At 42.3% G+C, this 21,269-nt stretch overlaps 1 protein-coding gene across 3 annotated transcripts in view; it reads left to right on the plus strand.

The window, feature by feature from the left end:
- Window positions 1-19,324, plus strand: part of ATP8A2 (ATPase phospholipid transporting 8A2) — a 330,508-nt gene extending 311,184 nt beyond the window's left edge. For all 3 annotated transcript variants that reach the window (XM_071553667.1, XM_071553677.1, XM_071553685.1), the window contains 2 exons: window positions 4,322-4,413; window positions 12,653-19,324. In XM_071553667.1, coding sequence (XP_071409768.1) covers window positions 4,322-4,413; window positions 12,653-12,750 — 190 coding nt within the window. In that variant the 3' untranslated portion in view covers window positions 12,751-19,324. The remainder of the gene's footprint in view (window positions 1-4,321; window positions 4,414-12,652) is intronic.
- Window positions 19,325-21,269: the final 1,945 nt, after the last annotated feature.

Here is a 21,269-nt window from a genome sequence, read left to right on the forward strand (position 1 = left end):
TGTGTTTTAGTTGTGTCATTTCTAGCAGTGCTGGTAAGGCTTCATTAGTACCTCACTTTTTCCTTCTACAAACTGGAAAAGCAGAAACAAACAAAATCATCTCATATGTGTATCTGACTGAATTCTCAATAATGCAGAAGGGCAATGAGTTAAAACCAACCGCAGCTAAGTGTATTTGCACATTTGGTGTGCCTCTGCTATCTATGTCCTCTAGCAAATCATAACAAAACACAGTTCAGCTCTTGTAAGAGAAGGGTGGCTCTGAATTTTTAGTTTGTATTTTTTTAACTGGGCTATGTGTGTGTTTTCTCAGGGAAGATCCAATTTTAAGAGACACCTGCATCCACTTTAACCCTCCCTTTTTTGTGATCTCTGCTTTTGGCACCAGCCAATTAGTGGACTTGAGAGGACATTCTGGGTCAAGCTATACCAAATACTGCAAATCCTCATTAACACTAATTAGTGCTCAGTAGATTAATTGCTGGTGAAGCTCATCTTTTTTTAATTACTTGAACAAATGAGACAGCAGGACCTGGTGGTCAGCTTTGAATTATTCTGTTTGTTTTGATGCACCTCATTTGAATGTGTAAAGCCAGATGTTTGTTGCTTAGATTTAAGGGCTGTTTGCTTTTGTGAGGGATGAGAAGAAGAGAACACAAAAATAAAATGAAGGTCTCCGTTGACACCTTAGAGCGATTTAGATAAGAAGATGGAAGAGACATTTTATTCAATGAATTGAAAACTTTGTTATGAAATAACATGTTGCCTTTAGTTTACCTTTTGATTTGTCATTCACTTAATGAATTTGTGTGATGTTTTTAGCACAGACTTCCAGGCAGGCAGCAGTCATCTTTACCCTCTTGGGAAGCCATTGCAAAAGTATTCCTGGCCCAAGGTATTCTGCTTTATTGACAGCAACTAAATCTGGTTTTAGCTGACTTGAGTACTGACTTGGGTTTTTTAATCCTTTTTTTCATAGTAACCCCCAGAATTGGGACATTTTAGTAGTTTTTGTTCTAATCTACTATTTGTTTAGTTCAAAGCATTTTGTCTGTGTCCTTTGTCTTTCATATAATTACAGATAGATGGTGCCTCTCCCTTACACCTTCAGAGGTCACTAACCAACTAAAGCATATTTCACTTTTGCTTTCTGTGTCACTGCCTCCCTTAAGAATGTCTGACTTTGTGATTTCTTCATTCTGACACAATTTTTGAGGTTCTGAATATGAGCACAACTGCAGTATTCAGAGTGTGATCTTATGATATCTTATCCTTTTTCCTCCATCTTAAGATGCCATCCTTAGAACCCGTGGGGTGCTTGGGCACTGGCTCTGAGTCACCAGAAAGCAGAATTAAAGTTGAAAATCATGTTTTATGCTTGGGATTGATTTACAAGCAATATTTCTGTGAGCACGGTTTAACCTGTTGCCTGTGAGTCCAGTGTTGTCGATAGTTTTGCATCAAAGTGTGAGGGGAGACTGAGAAGTCTTCACTTTGTTACTGGTGGCAGCCAAAAAAAACCTTTTGAAAGCAGGGACTCGATATGAGTGCACACAGTTTAGTTAAGAAAGTCGCCTCACTTTTCTTTCAGGGTTTGTATTGGGAGGTCTAATAGCTGTTAATAAATCAAATACTCATCCATTTCAGAAGAGCTGTATTGCTTTAACCTCTATGTATTAAGAGCTTATTTTGTAGTATTTGACTGGCCTTGACATGCAGTCTGTTTAGCCATCCCTTTAGAGCCACAAATGCTCTAATTCTTCCATGAGTTTTTCTTTCTCTGTGTTGATATAATACAGTATAATTTCCCAAATGGGAAAATCAGCTGTGACTTCAGTTTTGAAATTGTTGATTATAATTAACAATATCAAAGATAGTGTGGCTTTGGCTTTCTTAGAGCTGCAGTGTGTCTCTCCTGTTCAGAATTCCCTTGACAGCACACTTTCCTCCACACATTGCATGCAGAAGCCTGAGGGGCTAAGCATTATTGGCCTGCACTTCATCTGTTGTTGCATGGGAGACTGGCAGATGAAGAATTTGTTCCTCGTGCCTTTTGCTGCTGTGATTAATTCTATTCTCAGTGTAAGACTTTGTGGCAAATATTGCTTATTTGTCCCTTAGAATAAATATTTTTGATCGGTTTGATTCCTTTTTAAAATCACCCTCCGGTTCTCCTGCTGAGATTGGAAGGACTCTTCCTGCATGTTCTTCACCTGAAGATGATGTACAGGTGTTCCACTTCTGTCATTCACAGGACAGCAGGAGGTTGTACAACACAGCATCACTAATTTGCACTGGTAATGATTGGTTCTGCAAGCTGCTGGCTTTGTGAGCAAGCTGTTACAGCTTGGAGAAGTCTTGTGTCTTGCTTCATGCCTTTGCATCACCCTTACCTGATGATTCTTTGTAGTACATCCTTTTATTATGCTACCTGCTTGGAGCAGTTAGAAGTTTCTTTCCGTAGGTACTTGATTTTCATACAGGCAACAGCCAGTCTGGTTTTTTAAGCAGTTGGATCTTCCAAGATTTTTAGAAGTTTTCATGCTGTAAGCCTGGTTTTAATGGAAACCTATGATCCTCTCTTCTTTGAACACATGCATATCTCATGATCCAAGAGTTCTTAAAGATTGTCAGACTAAGTTGGAATCTATGCTTTTGCTTCCAAATCTATTATCAACTTCATTTTTATGTTGAGGGAGTACTACTGACTGCAGACAGGGAAAGCAACCTGGCCTATCTGTTGCAGGTGTGGTTCGGTGGTACCAAGGGAAGGGGGCCAAGAGATTAAGTGTCTGATAACACTGACAGTTCATAAATACTTTGTAAGGAGGAGTCCACAGGCACTACAGTTCTTCTAGTTCAGGCGTGTGAGCTTAGAGACCCCAGGAAAAAGAGAAGGATTCCTCCCTTTCTTTTGTGGACATCTCATTATGCACTGAACAGAAAACTGTGAGCCTGGCTCTTACCCTAATGGACTATTAAGTGGAATATAAACCTGCATGACTGGATTACATATTATAGGCATCTCAGAGACTCCTCAGTTTGTTTCTTGCTTGAAATTAGCAAACTGCTTCAATGAAAGGGAGTTATTTGTTTAAAGCTGTTGTAAGCTTGTTGACTGCAGCAGCTGTGCTTGCTGGGATTTCCATTTCATTTACCAAATGCATGTGAATTTGTAATCTAATCCAAGAAAGATACTGGCATTGGCATTCAGGTGTGTATCCATGTTTTCAGCATAACCAGCAGAATTACTGCTTGTGAATAAAGATGTGAAAGAAAAAGCAGACTGTGAAAATCGAGACACAGCATAAATGTGGTGCAAATGGGATAAAGACACTGCAAGGAACTGGTCCAGCGAACAGATCCCTTCTATGCACTGGCTCCATCTGAGTGTTAGGAACAAGGGTGAGATGTTAAAACCAGCTCAGTTGCAGAGAACTTTGAACTAAAGTAGACTGCAATATCTTTCTGAAAATAATCTGGTACTTAAGTTATTTGAGGCTCCAATGCACTGAGATTTGGAGGTGTATGTTATTTTAAACACCCAACCCCCCCCCCCCAAACTTAGTGGGACTTGTATGCATAATTAAGTGCTTTGAAAAGTCAGGGACTTAGTCATCCTTTATTAATTCTGGGCATAAAGTTCTTGATGAAATGAACATTGTGTTTTTAATAAAAATCAAAGTGGGCAGTGTCTCTAATGATTTGTGTACATGTGTTAAACCTATTGTAAGCATATTGTATTTTTCCATTTGTATTTTTCATAAATTCAGCAATAATTTTTTCAGGCCTTTGACAAGAACTGTGAAAACAAAAGAGGTTTTAAAAATAATTGGATAGAAAGTTTTCTTTCCCATATGGGGAAAATAAGAATGTTCTTTAGAAGGCAGAATTAACTATGGATCCCACCTTTGGTTGCTTTAGGCTGTTTTGCAGGTGTGATAGAAGCCTTCAACCTTGTGCTAAGCTACAATGCTTGCTCCTTCTCTCTTGGGCAGTTTGTGAGTGCTCTGATTAACATACATAATGCTAAAGAGAAATTATCGGCATCAGTGTTCAGAAATCTCAATAATGGTAATATTAGGGATGGATTTACTAAAAGTAGGCTTATACAAAGTGTCCTTAGAAAGGAGGAGTTTCCATTATTAGAGAATTCTCTTGATAACCTACAGTTTAAATATAGAGGAAATTCTTTTTCATGCTATAACCATCTTAAATACTGACAAAGTCGAAACTGCCAAGTACTTTAAATACAGCTGACTTTTACCTTGAATTTATCTGGTTCCTCACTGGTATTTTTTTCTTTTTCTCTCTCCCTTAGCGTGAACGAACGTGACCATTTGTTAAAAAGGCTTGGCAGGAAAACTCCTCCGAGCCTTTTCCGTGCTCATTCTGTCCAGCAAAGTGTATCACGTAAGTAGCGGATTGTGGATGTGTGTTTCACAGCAGTCAGTCCCAGATGAGTGAGGGGAAGGGTGATTATTTTTTAATTAAATTGTAGGTAGAGATAATCTAGCACAGAGGCTGAGCTGCCAAGCAAGACAGGTACATTTGGAAGTGGAATTAGTGTATTTGGCCTGAGGCAAGTGGAGCTCAAATGCAGTTAATTCCCCAGGATCCAATCAACAGGCACGAATGACAGAACCCCAGTAAGCAGGTTCTCTAAAGGTAGCATGCTGATAGTCATAATAGTGCTGTAAAAATCAAAACCTCTGCATAAAGTAAGTGCTGTGATAGAGCCTAGCTTAAACAGAAATGGTTTCTCTGTGAGAAATCATATTAGCTGTGGCTAGCTGGGAATACAGTGATATTTTGGGAATGCCACTTGGAGTTCTGCATGTTGCTGTTGAGGAAAGCCATGGCCTGCAGAGCTGCCTCTCTCCTTTCCCTCTTTGTCCACTGCTGGGAAAAGAGAAGCAACATCATACCTCGTTACTGCTGCTGTTTCAAATAAATTGCATTGCTTGTTGCTGTAGAGCTCATCCATTTATTCATCTTCTAGCAGAACAGGCCTTGTATCTGCTGGGCCTGCTTGTTTCTTGTCAGTCTTAGAAAGCCTTCTACAGTATTAAAAATCATCATTAACAGCTCTGTAGGCGCTATACACTGAAGGACCATGCTGTCTTGAGGGGCCAGGGAGTCCAGTCAGCCCCCTGTAGTGGTAAAATTAAGTCTCTGTTGTGGTTAACTAGTGGTCAAAATATGCTCATCTTACTAAAGCAAACAGCCCCCCAGGGTGCAGTAATGCTGTGCATAGGGTAAGGGACAGGCACTCAGGATTTGGGTTTCATATTGCCAGTGCAATGAGAAGTGATGCCCCCAACTGCCTGAGAATCACTGAAATCAAATATCATTGCTAGCTGTGTCAGCTTCTGTAGCAGAACTGTCATGGTTCAGGTCATGGAGGCAGGGCTGGGATGTGAGATCCCAAATACCTGAGGTATTCCTGTTTTCCACAGGAAATTGGATTAGAAGGGGTGGGACAGTGATGGATGTAACAGTCGTTGTCCTTCACAGGTCTGTTGTAAGGCCTTCACTTTCAAGGGATATGTGGTGTTCAGCAATCAATCCTATTGCTCCTGGGAAGAGAAGCCAATGTGCAGAGCAGCCCTGTAGACCATATATTTCTGCCAGGATTTAATCCTTTGCATCAAGGAGCCAGACATGCTGATAGCAACACAGATTTGGGCGTGCAAACATTTGAGGAGATTTTAAAGGCAATTGGTGGGCAGAAGAAATCTGTAAAATGCTTAAATTAATTGCTGACAAATTAGTCTGTTGTAAAGACCTAACACGGTACAGAAAAGAGATATGCCACAGGTAACTAGTCAGACTTGGTAAGTGCTTTCAGTCTTACAGAAGACATCATCAGGTTGTTAGTAGGTGAATACCTATTGGGAAAGAAAAATGAGGTCAAAATAAACTCTAGTTTGGATAACCAACTTCTCTATGAATTCAAATGATTAAGTGCTAAAATACTCAGGCCAGTCAGAGTCAGAGCAGGTTACAATCAGTAGTCTGTTTTTCACATGGATGTAAATTTTCCTTGTGAAGTTGTTTGGATTGAAAGAAGCTGTTTGTGACGTATCTATGACTTCTGTCATCTCTTGTCAAGTATTATTTTCCAGTGTTGCATAGCTGCTATATGTACAAGGCCATGTGAAATTCAGGAAACACATGTGCTGTTTTCACAACCCTGAACTGTTTACTAAATGCTAAAAATCTTGGAAGCAAAGAGTTGATGAATAGGGCATAGCCTTGACACACCAGGCCAGTATCTTAATTCACACTACAAGCACTCTGTTTGAAGTCTTGAACTGTTCATCTGTTTCTACCAGGCCCTAAGCTGCCAACCTGTGAAGACCAAAAATTGTCTCTGTGACTCCAACTCAGAATCTGTCACTTGCATATAAAGCAGGAAAATGGTTCGTTTAGTTAGTGCTGACAAAAGTTTAAGCAAATGATTTGCCTTGGTTCCAACAGAGACTGAAAATGGGATTAAATTTCCACTAGCAGGGATTGTAAAGATGCAGTACTGGTTTGAGAATCACTTTATTTTTTGACAACGACCATTTCCAAATGGTTTGAGGTGAAGCAATGCCTAAATAGCATGGAAAGGAGAAAAATCTCATGGAGAGTTTCCAGGCTACTACGAGTGATCTGCAGTGGGAGGAAAGAGCTGAGGTGAGTCTGCACAACCCTGTACAAAAGGCAGGAGCTCACTCTGTGTGTTTCCTTAGCTCTCTGTTGGTGAGCCAACCCCTCTACAAAAGCAGTAGCACAGCACAAGACCCTCAGGTATGACGTGTGACTGGGGTTCTCCCATATGGCACCAAACTCTTGTGGATCCAGCCCCCAAAGTCAGCAGCAGAGCCACACAGTGCCATGTCAGTGCTGTACAGGAGTGCCAGCCAGGATTACCCTCTTAAATGCTTCCTTCCCTTCAAGAAACTGGCTGAGAGTGGCTGCCTTGGAGAGAAGTCCCGGTTTAGTAACTCCTGGGAGGGTATGCCCTTGAAGTAGAACCTTCATGGCTGTTTTTCCTGCTCTAGCTTTGTCTTTTGTGTTCCTGAGTTATATATAGCTGTCAGAAGCATGAAGTACTATCAAAGATTGTGTGGTTCCTTCCCACCAGTATAACTTCTGGGAAGCTTGCAGAAACTTAAAAAAAAAAAGTGAAGCTCCCACTTGGATGGCAGTGTCGTAAGACTTCAGTGGAAGAGTTTTATATGGTTGTCAAGCCCATGTGCTAACATAAAACCATCGTAGTGGAAGCCTGTAGGCAGCAGTGGTGATGCTGTCACCCAGGCTTAGTCTATGTCCAGTGAAGGTGCCTGGTGAAATCAGGCATTGCCATCTGCTTTCTGAAGCTTCTTAAGAACAAGCAGGAAGTGTTACCAGGCTCCTCTCATATGTGTCTTTGGACCCTTCCCTTTAGCTTGCTGTAGGGTTCACACTTGAGGGAAGGACCAGTAATGACTTGTAAAAACTTCCTCAGAGGGTTTGCTAGCAATGAGGATTTCTCCAGGTCTCCATCCAAGTTAGTGTCTTTCTTTTGCTGTGACTTTGTGAAAGTAGCATCTCCTTTAGACAAACTCGGTAGATTAAAATGCTCTTGACCCCCTTTTTCTTTCTGTGTGACTGACCCATATCACCTCTGCCCCCAGAGCCTCACTGGCAGGATGGGAGAGGAGATCTCCCCTCTTGCTCAGGTACCCTCAGAACTGTACATCTGTAAGGGAAGGTCCACAACATCCCTGTAGTGCAGTTTCCCTCCTGTAATACCCCTGCAAGTGTTCGGTTATCATTTTTCTCAGCATGGTCTTGAAAAAGAGCTGAATCCCATTCCTGTTCAAGCACAGCTCTGGCAGAAGTCCCCTGAAAAGGCTGTAGCTGTGCCTGAATGAAGATTACTGCACCTGGCCCTGATCTCCTATGCTAGCAAAGAAAATCCCTCTTCCTTTGACAGAATATGGTGGTTGCATAGAGTAAACCTGAATGCAGAGCATATGGTTTGCAGCTTAGTAATCAATGGGAAAAAAGCACCTATCATCTGAGGCTCATTTCACAGTATGGGAGCTGACAAATAATAAATAATAATAATGGGTTCATACTGAGGGCTCTAATCCCACCATTTATTCTCCACCAGCAGACACCTCCTTCCTCTCACTTTTCTGCTGGTGCATTTTGATTTGAAAAACAATGGGGTAGCTACTTGAGATGCTTTTTAGACCCCTTTTCCTCTTACCTTACTTGTGTTTGAAATACAATACACATTCTATGTTTTTTCCAAGCTACATGTTTGCTGATGTTAAGTGGAGTTGCAGTCTTTTAAAATCAACTTAAGAAAAAGAAGTAAGAATAATTGGTTTAGAATTGATGCTGTGGCACCTGACTCTATTTTCTACATGCAAATACCAGGTGTAGGTTAGTATCTGTGATGAAAGAGATGGAACCATTTGTCAGGAATTCCTCTTGAGTCCTTTAGAATACACAGGCACAGTTTATCAGCAAAGAAATTAATGATTTCTGTAAGCATGAGTCAAACTGTTTGATTTTAAGCAGCTCTCTCTTTCCTAGGTTAAGTGGAAGAGGTTTGCTGGAGAACTCAAAGCTAGGTTACCATTCACTGATTGGTAAATGTGAACTGTGACATCACAGCAAATCTTCTTAAAAACTGAGGTCTCAGGTCATGTGATACCCTAACACTGATTTGTGTTATGTCAGAGAGATTTTTGCTATCCAAGAAGCAACATTTCCTAAAAGAGTTTGTGTGGAGGGGTTTAAGTCCCTTCCATCCTCACCAACTCTCTAAAAATTCTAGTGGATTTGAATTTGGGCATTTTTCTCCAAAGGCAAACAAAATGGTGCATTTCTACACTTTGGACTACATTAACCCATAATACCTCTGCAAGTATGAAATAGTGAAATGCTGCAGCAGGCAAAGGTTCTGGTGGGCTGCCAGTGAAAGCTGCCCTCTTACTGGTTGGCCCAAACAAATCCTCAGACAGACAGTGTGAGTGTATCAGAGGAGAGTGCAGGGAGTATAAGGCCTCTAAAGTTAATCCCTGAAGTGACTGGAACTGTAGGCAGTCCCTTCTGTGAGCAGATTTTCTGGAATAAAAAGAGCACTCTGCATCCTTTCTGGTCCTGGTCTTGGAAGCTGTTGCACATGGGTGTGCTTTTGAGCTTCCACAACATTGCTGTCTGTGTTCAAGGCACATGCATAGAGATAGTTGCCATAGTCCAGCATCACACAGACCAGAATAGCCATTGCAGTGAACAGAAAAAGAGCATATTAAATTAGAAACCTAATGGGAGACTAGATTCTGATTTACTAATAGAATATCAAAGCTTTAAGAAAACCTAACAGGATGCTTTTAAAATACAGTAGGTTGTCTGATAATATCTGGTACTAATGAAACCTTAGATTTGATGAGAATGTGAATCTCCTCTTAACAAGTGAGCCCCACTGACAGATACTCAAAAGTGCTCCTTTCCTCCATCAATAGAAAGTCCCTGAGTACAAAGGTCCTTCCTCCTGTGACAGCCATGAGTGGGTTGTGCCCAGAAAGCCCCAAAGAAATGTGCTTCTTCCTTGGGCTGCTGCAGGACAGCTGAACAATGAGGGCCTTGTTCCCAGGGCAGGCTCATAGGTGTGGTTTTAAAACTGGAGTTGGGGGAAAAGTTCAAACTTCCGGAAAGTTCCCTGGTAACTGGCCGATGGAAACTTTCATTGTTTTTGGATGGGGTCTGAAAATAGTGAAAGTGTAGAGCTGCTTGGGGAGTGTGGATGTGGAATCAAAATGTGTGCATTTGGATTCCACAAGGTAGAGTCAGCTGCCTACACGGCTTGAAGTTCAATTTTAATTGTAATGTGAATAGAAAAATGTAATATGAACTCATCTTCCTGTGTAGAGATCTACAGGAGAAGTTTTAAATGAACTGCCAAATGTTGAGCTTCAATTAAGTAGAGCAGTGTGCAAGGGTCACAGTCTTTCTCATGACATACGCACAAACCCCTTGTTGATGGTATTTTGGGGTGGATGAAGAACATGAAGATGCAAGGATACCCCTGGTATTCCTAACCACCAGTCATCTTAGCCTGAAATTTTTTTGCCATGTTAAGGTGTTTTCTCCTGGTGTGAGAGTGGTGAGCGTGTTTCTTTGACTGCATTTGCATTGGCATTGTGGAGGGGTTGGGCTGCCTGGCTGTTTACAGGCCTGTGCTAGTGCTGGAAATAGCAGGTCATGAGAAGATACTTGGGGCTGATGGACATCACACCCTTGTGTGGTCAGTGCTGTTATTTGCAGTAGTCACGGTGATGGAACACTCCACTGTGCTGGATGATCTTACTGGATAAGTAAATACAGCAAAGCCATCTCGATGCAAATCAGGTTATAGGACATGGGCTTCAGTCTTCAGGGCTTAAGCTTACAGTCTTGGACTAAGTTGACTTTCCATTGAGAATTTAGCCAAAAATGCTAACAGGATGCTGGCCTTTAACATGGAACAAACCCACTGAAGGTATTTGTTTAAGTGTGAATTTACCCCTTTTTAAATGAAAGCCTGTTTTGTAAGTCATATTTCCTTTGCAATGATCCAGCATGGACGTGCTTTTTTCCAAAAGACTGTTTGCACTTTGTGAACCTTCAGCTACAGACAGGAAAAACCAACTTGTGCCTCCGTAGGCTTATGTATATTGGCATGGAATTGCTCAGGGAAAATAAAATGGAACACTGGGATGCTCAGTCATGTATCAAATCAAGGTTCGTGATGTTGTGCAATCCACTGCAAGAGGAAGCTGTGACTGGAGTGATGTATTGCTGTCTAAATCCCCTCCACTTACTGGCAAAGATTTCCTGCTGTGCTTGTGGTTGAGGTCAGCTAACTTGTCCTGCTAAGGGAGCGTGCCTTCTTCCTTCAGAGCGCAAATCTACAGTGGGGTCCCTGTGGCTTCAGAGGTGACACTTACCTGTGTTCTGTGAGAGGAGAGAAAACCCTCCACGTTAACTAATGGTCATCCCTAGTGTTGTGGGACTCTCTTCTCAGCAGCTTATAGCTGTATAGGAGTTGCTGACCCCCCTCCCTGTATGGGCATCAGCCAGAGAAAAGATCTAGGAATGCTTGAGCATCTCTGCTTGGCTCACTTGGTCCCAACTTGGTTGTTAATGTGAAGGTTTAACAAGAATCACTTGGAGGCTACAGTTAATTTCTGGCCTTCTGGGCTGCTTCTGGCTAACAGTGTTGGTCACCTGCTTCAAAGCAGGTTGCATTCAGGCTCATAGGGAGCAAGTTCAGCTGCTTGGGGGCCTTATATCCCTCCTGTCTTAGGAGAATGCTTTGCCTGGTGTGCCTTTCTGTCATACAGACCCTCTGTGTTGTGCTCCAGCCTTATCTCACATCAGTACCTGGTGTAGGAGGGAGAATTAAGGGAGGACTCCTGAAAAGCATTTGATAGGTCTCTGGGTAGTAACTGGGATGTGTCCTTATCTGATGATGTGTTTTTTAGCCTGGGATGAAGTTGAGGCAGGATTTGAGGATTCACAAGCTGCTGCTTCCAGAACTCCGCAGGGGAGATGTAGTGTTGGTCATGGAGAGTTAGCCATGGTATAACTCTTGGATTCTCTCAAGCAGTGTTCATAACTGTCAGCTCTTGCCTGCTTTCCTACTACCAAGCATCATCTGGTTATGTATAGCCTGTGGCTTTCCTATTTGTTTTTGTAACTATGCTAATCTGTCTTCTTAGCCTTTATGATTACCCATTTACACTTGAAAGTCACCTTTCCTTGATATCACAAAGCCTGTTGTACTTAAGTATAGTTTTTCATTTAGAATTTTCTGTAGGGTCATGTCTGCAAGGCTGTCTGGTGTTTCACCATGTTGGCCCATTACCTTTTGTGACTGTTTTACAGCATCATGGTGTTTTGCAGATGATGTCAGAAATGACACTTGTCTTGTCCACAGTACTTTAAAAGAAATCAGTCACATGGTTGTTTTCATCTGAGTCATAACTAGGGAGACCAAAGGACTGTGCTAGCTAGTAGGATTAACAAAATAGAGACCTCCAGATTATGTTTGTTTGCTCTATGCAAAATATGGGTGACTGGCCAAGAGAATTGAGAGTTTCTTGGTAATGTTTGTCAGATGCCACCTGGAAGCTTTTTTTAAAAAAAAAGTCCTGAATGGAGTTAAGAGAAAGATGTGACAAAGATCCAGTTGTGGGCTAGATGTTTCCCTGTTTCTCCAGAGAAGCTGCTGATATTAAGCAGACTGTAAAGGAGTCCAGCTGAAATGCAAATCTACTTCTCTGTCAAGTCTTTAAGGAAGCTCTGCCACTGTAGGGGCAGGCACATGTGCATTCAAGTCAATCTGTAGCTTTCTAGGTTAACTCAGAGGGAATTGGTCACTGTGTACACTGGCCAGGCCTGGGGAGGGGAGCAGTAGGATGGAGCTGGCATCAGGCATCCTTTCTGTGCCATGTAGGCAGTGTAGTGTGCAGCTGGAAGCATCAGAAGAGCAGCACAGAAATGGAGATGGTTGGAGTCTCAGTCGGGTAACTTTAGTGATGCCTAAAACTTTCTAAAATTGAGATGTGCCGCTGAGCTCTACTACAGTGATTTATTTTTTTCTTTTCCTTTGCTTTTTCAGATGGGTATGCATTTTCTCAAGAAGAACACGGTGTTGTTTCCCAGTCACAAGTTGTTCGATCCTACGATACTACCAAAAGGAGAACAGAAATAGAATAAATGGTTTTTACTTGATGGGTGGTGGGAATAATGGGATTTGGATCAATGTATCCACTGTTAACACATTCTTGACTAGGTTGGTGGCAGCAGCCGGAACACGAGAGAACTCATTTCTGTGGCCTTAGCCAACAAGTTTCTGTATTCCCCCTGCAAACCTTGAGTACCTAAGGTGGGGGGAAATCATTGTTTGACTTCAGTCACAAAGCTCTGCCTAAAGTTTTGTTTATGTTGTTATGAAGCATTTGACTGTGCTACGTGAGGTGTGAAATTAAAAACAATGTTTTACCACTATTTAAAACATCAGCATAAAGTCATTCTGAGAGAAAAGTAGAAAATTTATGTTCCATGAGAAACCGGCCGTTGCTTAATTGGAACGGGGTGCTGAGATTTCCTGTTTTGCTGCACACAGACCAAGTGCACATGACTGCATGCAGACTTTACTCCTTCTAGTATTCACTGTTTACTAATTTGGCTGAAATTTTAACAGACGATGTGGTGTAAAATTTTTGATTGCAACACAATTTGTAGCTAAAAATGCTTCTTTGCCTCCTTAGGGCAGAATAACTCAAGACAGCAAACTTACTTAGGCTCTATCTTGCCCTCTTACAGGATTTATTAAGGATCTGTTTTAGCTGTCTGAAACCCAGGCAATAGCTTACTCACAAAGCCAGAATATGGAAGTCAGAGAGCTTGGCAGGGCAGCAGTCAGGACGGTGCATGCCATTGTACACAAAGATTAATTAACTTAAATAGGTGCCTCCTCCTAATGCTTCATGATGTATTTGGATGTGCACTTCAAATGTAGCCAGGGATTTCCCTCCATCATTCCATTCCCACTTTAACAGTAAAACAAGACAGCAAGAACTTTAAAGGTGTGATCTTGTCAGGTATTTTGAGGAAGATGTGCATCCACACAGGAGGTGGCTGCTGTAACCCTAAAGAAGCATTTCCCTGACCAGATAGGATCGATTTGCAAAGAAGAGTTAGGAAGGGTTTACACATGTGTGTGCACACATATGTACACAAACAGAGCTGGGTATTGTGAATAGAAGACCTGCTGTTTGTTTGTTCAGCCAAACGAGTCTCTCCTCTAGTTCTGATCCATCAACAGGCTTCCCGAAACACTCAGACCCATGAGCCCTGGAAGGAATGCTTGCTCCATGGCCTTGCTGTGCCAGTGGCACAGATATGCTGCTGCATGGGTTGGAATTTTGGAAAAAAAAAATTAAAGGCAAAAACTGGGGCATAAGTTAAACCTGAAAGAGCTCTTAGAAAGCTTGTGCTGTCCTCCAGACAAGTTCTATTAATTTTAGTCACCAAGCCACATTTCTGAGTAGTATAAAGTAAATACTGCTGTGTTTAAGCCAGGTTTTGTGGTTAGTGTATATACTACATCTGTGTATTTAGAAAGTTCGCGTTGTTTTTTGCCCTATTGCCCATCATCCAGATTTTTTATTGATTTAAATATATCCGAAAGCAATTTAAATATTAATATTTATATTTAGCAAGGGAAAGGAAGCGTCAGCCTGGCCTACTGGCTTAATCTTCCCTAATGGTTGTGTGTAAATGCCAGTGCTCAAGTGCTGTAATTCAATTCCCAGTGCCACCTCAGAGGCTCACAGTCCTCTTCCATGTTAAAAAAGTCTCGAATTGGTCTTGGATTAGGTTGATGGCACACAGGGAAAAGTCATCACCTTCTTTCTGCAGAGCTAATGAGACAATTATGCAATAAGGGAAACGTGCAAATAATTTTGCCATAGGCACGAATGTCAAGGGGCCAAGTGTAGATGTGTGTATTTTCTGGGAGATGAATTTTGTTTAAAGGCACAAATACTAGTGGAGAGAATAAATAAGGGGAGAGTAAACCTGATCCCAGGAGCTTTTAAATCTTAATGCTGATATAACCTGTTAAACACTTCCTTTTATTTAGAACCCAAGTCTATTTAGGAAATGTGTGGGGTAAGCCCTTCCTCAGAACTGCTAATTGTTTCTTCCTTTTGTAAAAACACAAGGAAAATTAACTTCCCACCAAGACAAAATGAGATCAGCTTAGTCTTTGTACTCTAAGCCACACACCAAACACTGGTATGTAAACAATTTGGAGGCTTTTCTTGAGACTGCAGAAAAAAAGCTTTGAAAAGCCTCTGGATAATGAAGAAAGGCAAGTAAACCTGTTGCACAGAGAATAGAAGTGATCCTGGAGTCTCTTCTGTTCTTAACTTACAAAATTTTACCAAACGTAATGAGGGATGCTGGGGAGGAGCAGCTGTCATCTGGTGTGATTTATTTTATTAGTGCAAACTATGGGCTGTATCATTTTGACCTCCCTGTAAATTGAGGTCAGTGTGTGTCACAAACACAAACCCTCCCTAGAGTGAATAGTGGCTTAGACTGAGGTACGTGTGTTGGTTGTCAGCTCAATGGGAATTGCACATGGGATTTGTCAAAGGGCTATACAGTATGTGACACTGGGGTAGTGGGTCAGACTTTATCATCACTGTAAGGCCTTGACCTCTAGCTGAGTTAATTCTGTAGAACCCACCCAGGTCAAGACCTGGCATTCTTCTTGTTCTTTGGAGCCATTATGGGAATTAATGTGTTGTAATATGCTATAGACTGGCCATTGCAGTTGCTTGTCTTCATGAACAATGATCAGGTGTATTCCGGTGGTGTGTTAGCAGAAGGAGAGTGGCAGCTGCTCGGCATCAACAGAATTCCTTGTTCATTAAGGCAGATTCATGTAGCAGTAACAGCAGCCTTTGAAAGCTCTGTGTGAAAGTGTTATCAACTAGACAGGGTATCAGAGCAGAAGGAATGGGAGATTTCTGCATGATTGTCCAGACTTAACTACCTAGGGTTGATCAGAAAAGGGTTTCCTGGGCAGCTCTCTGTACTGACTGAAGGGAGGTGGGTTTGAATATTCAGAAGGAAGTGGTGATTTTCCTGAATTAAACCTGAATCCGGTTGCTGCTTTTTTGTAACACCATAATCACTGTGTGCATAGAAGCTGCTGTTCCTTTAATGATTGCCTAGTAGCAAATTGAAGCTGGCGAGTGGGAGTCTGAGCTAAGCACTGCTGAGCAGTCTGTTGACATTTTCTTTTCCTTGACAGAGCTTCAGGTCTTGCTGTAGGGAGCTAGCATGGGAAGTCAGTAATAACTTGTCAGGGAGAAATGGCAAATAACCAATAAAAGTATCTAGGTCAAACTAAGGAGCTAATGTATCTAAAAATGCGTGTAGAGTTAACATGAACTATATGGGCTGTAAATTAAGATAACAGTCAAGCCTCGCTAATCTGCACTTCACTGGACCACATGCCTCTTGGTGCATGCCAAAACTGTGCAGTCTCTCCCCCTGCCTCAGCCAGCAGCTAATGGCCGATGCTGCAGGGAAGTCTCCTGTTACCAAGATTACATAATTTTTACAGCATGTAGTGGAGTGTGCTTTCTGGGAGACAGTCATAATAATAAAGTCATAAATAAGAGAAAGCTCAGGTGGACCAGAATATGTGAAATGCAGGGAATGTGATGTGCTCAGTGTCCACACTGGGTGCAACCTGTCCGTGTATGGACAGGCCAAGAACTTGAGAGGTGCACTAGTGATGTCTTATTTACATTCTCCCTTGGGTTTATAAATAATGACTCAATTTCATCTTTAAATGCTCTGAGGACTGTACTTTTGCTGTTACACCCCACAGTTCAAGTTTGAAGCAGAGCAGTCCTTCAGTAGGTGTTTGCCCCAGAGAAGCACTTCAGGTTTGTCAGGTTTCTCATGGTGTTAAGGATAATTTTACCTTAGTTTTGGATCATCACACATTGTCCATGCCTTAAACTTCAATCAGTTTGCGGGAGAGCTCTGTGTGTCTTGTTGAGTCTAGCAAGAAACAGTGATGGTATGAAATACATCAGGCATTGGAGGGAAGAATTTGTCTGTCTATACTATACCTGATGTATCTGGGTAGCAGTTTGCCTCTGCTTCTGAAACCTGGCACTGACCGTGCATGTTCCTCAGTGTCTAGACAGCTGGACTCCTTCTGTCCTATCAGAAAGGACCCTTGTACTCATTTCTTCCAGAGTCTGTCTATGCTGCAGCTCTGTGCCTCCTCAAGAATGCTGAGCACCAAGTAAATCCAGACCCTCATCCCTACCTTGCACCTTCAGGGTCCCCTGGGCACAGCCCTGAGGCTGGCCCACAGGCAGCTCTTAGAGGCATAGCCTATCCAAATGAAGAGGGATTTGAATTCAGATCCAAGCGTTGTTCTAAGCCATAACTCAAAACTGTCCGTCCACGCTGTGTATAGAGGTGTACAAGAGGTGCTCAGCTTAGAGCTTTCTTGTCCTATATGGATTAGGGCAAGTCTCCTAGACTTGATTGCAAAATTAATACAGCCCTAGTCTTATTTTATTTTCCTTAGTCTTAGAATATTGCTTATACTGACTTCTCAGAACTGACTAAGTCCAGGAGGGAAAGAGCTCAGATCTCTCACCTTCAGTATTCTATAGACACCAAAGAGAGCCTTCACCACCTTTCAGCATCTGTGACCAGAGCTGTGTGTCTGGAGGCCACAGGACAGGTCAGTACAAGAGGTGACATCAAAATAAATCCATATGGGTGCAGAGAATAACGCCTTCTGTACCTCTTGCATATGTAGCAGTAAGATTAATGGAGGCTTTGAGCTTTGTTGGCAAATGAAAACCAGAAATTGCCCTGTGCTGTTTGGCCTCACAAGTGAATCCCAAAGGTGATTGCTTCTCCGTGACCTGCAGAAAGCCCAGACAGCCTGACTGAATTTATCTGGCCAGGAATGTGCTCTCGGATGGGCTGTCTGGGGCGGTGAAGGGACTGGGAAACAGAATAGCTAGGCCAAGACCACTGCTGTCTGTAAGAGGTTAGGGAAGGGAGAGATTCCTTGGGCTGCCCTGAAGAGCTGTGACAGAGCTTACTTCTTTGGTTTCTTCCTGCAGCTCTGGGAACGGCGGGAAGGAGTTGAGTTGTGAGTTGGTGAAATGCTGCTACTTCCTGAAGCTGAGTTTCCCTGGTACCAAGCTGAGTCCTGAGCTTGGAGAAAGGAAACGTGTCCCTCCCAGAAGTGCCCCCTGTTTAGCATACTTTGGCTCTAGTGGGTTGTTTTTCTGGGTTATGACAGATTGCTAAATTGTTTCCTGACTGCTGTTTGCTTCATGGACCCACCAGAACTGAGCACTGAAATTATTTCAGTTCTGACTGAGAATTGTTCATGGGGAGTTAATGGGACTTCTTCTTAAGTGTTGCTCCTGGGCAGGTTCCTGTCTCTCAGGGCGGTGTAAGGGGCTTGTTAGTCTGGGGGCCTGGATACTTTTGTGATAGTGGGAAGCCTAGAAGTTGCTTCATTTGGATTCGTGGGTGGGTTCATTTGTGGTGTGGACAGAAGGTAAATCAGCTTGAGTACTGCGGTTTGACCAAAGCCTGCCTTTGTGTATGAAGAAGGTGAGACATTCTCCTGAATTTGCCACAAGGGGTTCCTTCTCCCTCAGCATCTCTGTAGTTGCTAAAGAGAAGTGAATAAATGACAAATTGTGTGTGGGCAAGCCCAGTTCTGGGCAGTCTCAAAGAAGTTTAATGATGAAGAACAGTGTAATATATTGCCAAACTGTCACTATGCATAGCTCGAAGGTCAGCGCCCTTGTAATTATGGAGTGATGAAGCCAAGGGAAAAAGCCAACATTAACAGAAAGACATGATTGTTTTAAATTCTGACTACCTTACTGGGTGGCTTCCCTGCGAAGATGTTCCAGATGTCATCTTGGCATAAATTAATCAATTTCAAAACATCTGCAGGGTTTCTGAGAAAACATGGAGTTTACCAGACAGTTCTTATGCTCTCCTTTGCCCTTCCGGTTGATACTTTCATTCAGGGGTGGAATTAGGGTACTTGCTGTTGTTACTGTCAAGACCTCATAGACTGGAAAGTTGCTCAAAGTTGTTTCTCAACTCTTTTTTTTTTTAAAAAAGGGCTCCAGATATAAAGCAATGAGGCAGCCAAGCCCTCTGGGACTGTGTGCATGTGTGTGTTGGAAGAATTGTCTGACTTGAAAACCTCCCCCTGTCCCTCCTCCTGCCCCTGAAGTGCAGCCCATTGCACTGGGAGGTCAAATACTCGGCGTCTTGAGTGACAGGATCTTTAACAGCATCTTTTTCATCAGCGAGCCAAGTCATGTGCCCGCTTGTCTGTCATATCTGTACTCAAATTGCTTAAATATTGTTTCAGATGGGGACGTTTTAATCTGAGTATGCAGAGTGGAGTGATGCTGAGGGGGGATGTTTAATTGGCTCCCAGCAGAGCAGCAGTGGTGTGTGGGTTTTTTCCTCTGGAAGTGTTACCATTTTCAGGTCCTGTTAATGTCCTCTGGTAGTTTAAATACAGCATCGCATTACAGTGGAGTTTGTTTCCCTCCCAGACTGAATACAAACGAAGGTCATTTACTTGTATTTTTAGAAGGTTCAGAAAACTTAGACAATTTGTAGCTTTGAACAGCATTGTTGACTGTTGTATGTCTGCACAAAAATATTTCCAATAAACCTTTTATTAAAGCAGTCTGGTGGATCAAGGCTTGTTTGTTTTATCCCCCCACAAGCTCTGCAGCAAGAGTTCAACGTTAAATGCATTTGAGATGTAGTCTGAAAAGCTGGTGAATGAATTATTTTTATTTTTTCATGGCCTTTTGGGTATGTTTTAAGGGCCTGCTTGTTAGTGCAAAGGACAAGGCTTGACTTACTTTAACGGGTCTCAAACTGGGCCCCAAATACAAGACTTGTATGGTAAAATAAGAATGGTACTGGTGGGTTTACAGCAGGTACATGGTATTTGAACAATGTCTCCAGGGGGAAAACCCATCTTCTTATACAAGCTACATGGAGAGATATTCTCCTACACATGACGCACTTGATCTCACCAAGCCTTCACCAAAATAAATCTTGGAAGTCTTTTGTCCCAACTAAGTCATGTAGACACAGCAAAGGAAAATTAAGCCCTGAAATTTCTTTTGCCTCCTTACTTGCAACTGAGTTTCCAAGATGCTTTTTTAATGCTAGGCCTGCATGCTCTTGTGTTTGAGAGGTGAACATGGTCTGATGTGTGGTGAGGCAAGACCTTGGCTTTCCTCCAAGCTATCCTGAGTGCAGGGGCAGGATCCCTCCTGCTTCTGCCTGCTCAGGAATATCACATCTGCTGATGGTGCTCCACTGATGCTGCCAAGCTCGCTCGTGTTGCCATACCTGGAGAAGTAACTCAGGCTCAGTTGCCTCAAGCAAGACTGACAGCATGAAGCACCACACAAAGGCTCTTGTGTCCCCAGTAGTGTTGTGTCCATATGCTCTGGGGACACGTGCTGTGATCCTCTCTACTACAATGTATTTTTTCCATTTAACAAGTATTTTTTCATGAGCTATGAAAAAATAGTCCCTCCTGCTCAACCCACTGGGAAGCAGCAGGGTTGGAACGCTGGAGAGCCTCAGCAGCTCAGCTAGGAGAGCCTGGGCCATGAGACCTGAGGGCACAGCCAGCTGAAGGCACAGCATCAGCCTCCTGAACAAAGCCAACATACACAGACTTGGGAGGAGTAACGCAAGTCATGACTGAAGATAAGTTTGTGGAAAAGGTTGTCTTATCTGATTTTTGGTGACCATGGGGAACATGCATTATAAAATCCCTAATAGAAAGTAAAAGTGTATGAGCTTTAACAAAGAGATCTTTTTGTCCAAATATTATTAGATGCTGGAGTTAAAGAGATTTTATCAGGAGCAAAATGCATATTTATATATAGTCTGGCTAAAACTTTCCCTCCTTAGGGTGCTGTAACTTGATGAATAGGTTTTTTCCTTATATATTGCCGACAGAAACATTTTTAAAAGCATAGAGAGACTTTTGTAAAACAAATTATTTCTGGATTTTTTTAAAATTAGGAAACAAAAAGAAGGTGTGAGCCAAACCTCCTCTCTTCCCATTCCAAGTCATTGCTTGAGCACATTTCAAAGCACTTTTATCCAAAAAGCCAGAACTAGTATCTGCTTTTCCTTTTCAGAGAAATAAAGAGAGCGATGAACTCCTTGTGTATCCCTGTTGTGCTGCAGTAAAAGCCTGCTCCTTCCCTGGGTCTCCATAGAGCAGTCCAGCCTGCAAGGATGTAGCAGCAGGAACTGCACTGTATGTGAAAGCTTCTCAAACATCTGGGCAATCAATTATGCCAAAGTAAAATTGATGGTTAACTTCAAGCAGCTTTATTCAGTTGGTGGTGGGGAGAATTTGATGCTTAGCCAGCTGCTCCCTGTACTGTTGTCTCTTGTAGAGCATACAAAAAGGGAAATGATTCTCAGAATTGTTAAATATAATGGATTGCTCCTTAAACCCCTTAATAGATATATTAGTTGACTAATCACCTCAGAGACTTTCCCTCTAACAGGTTGACAGGCAAAATGGTGAGAGAGTGCTCATGTCCCAGAGCCAAACATTTGCCGGAGCAGCTGCTAAGTCAGTTGACAGT

This window comes from Pithys albifrons, chromosome 1, assembly GCF_047495875.1.
Source record: "Pithys albifrons albifrons isolate INPA30051 chromosome 1, PitAlb_v1, whole genome shotgun sequence".
Lineage (NCBI taxonomy): Eukaryota > Metazoa > Chordata > Aves > Passeriformes > Thamnophilidae > Pithys > Pithys albifrons.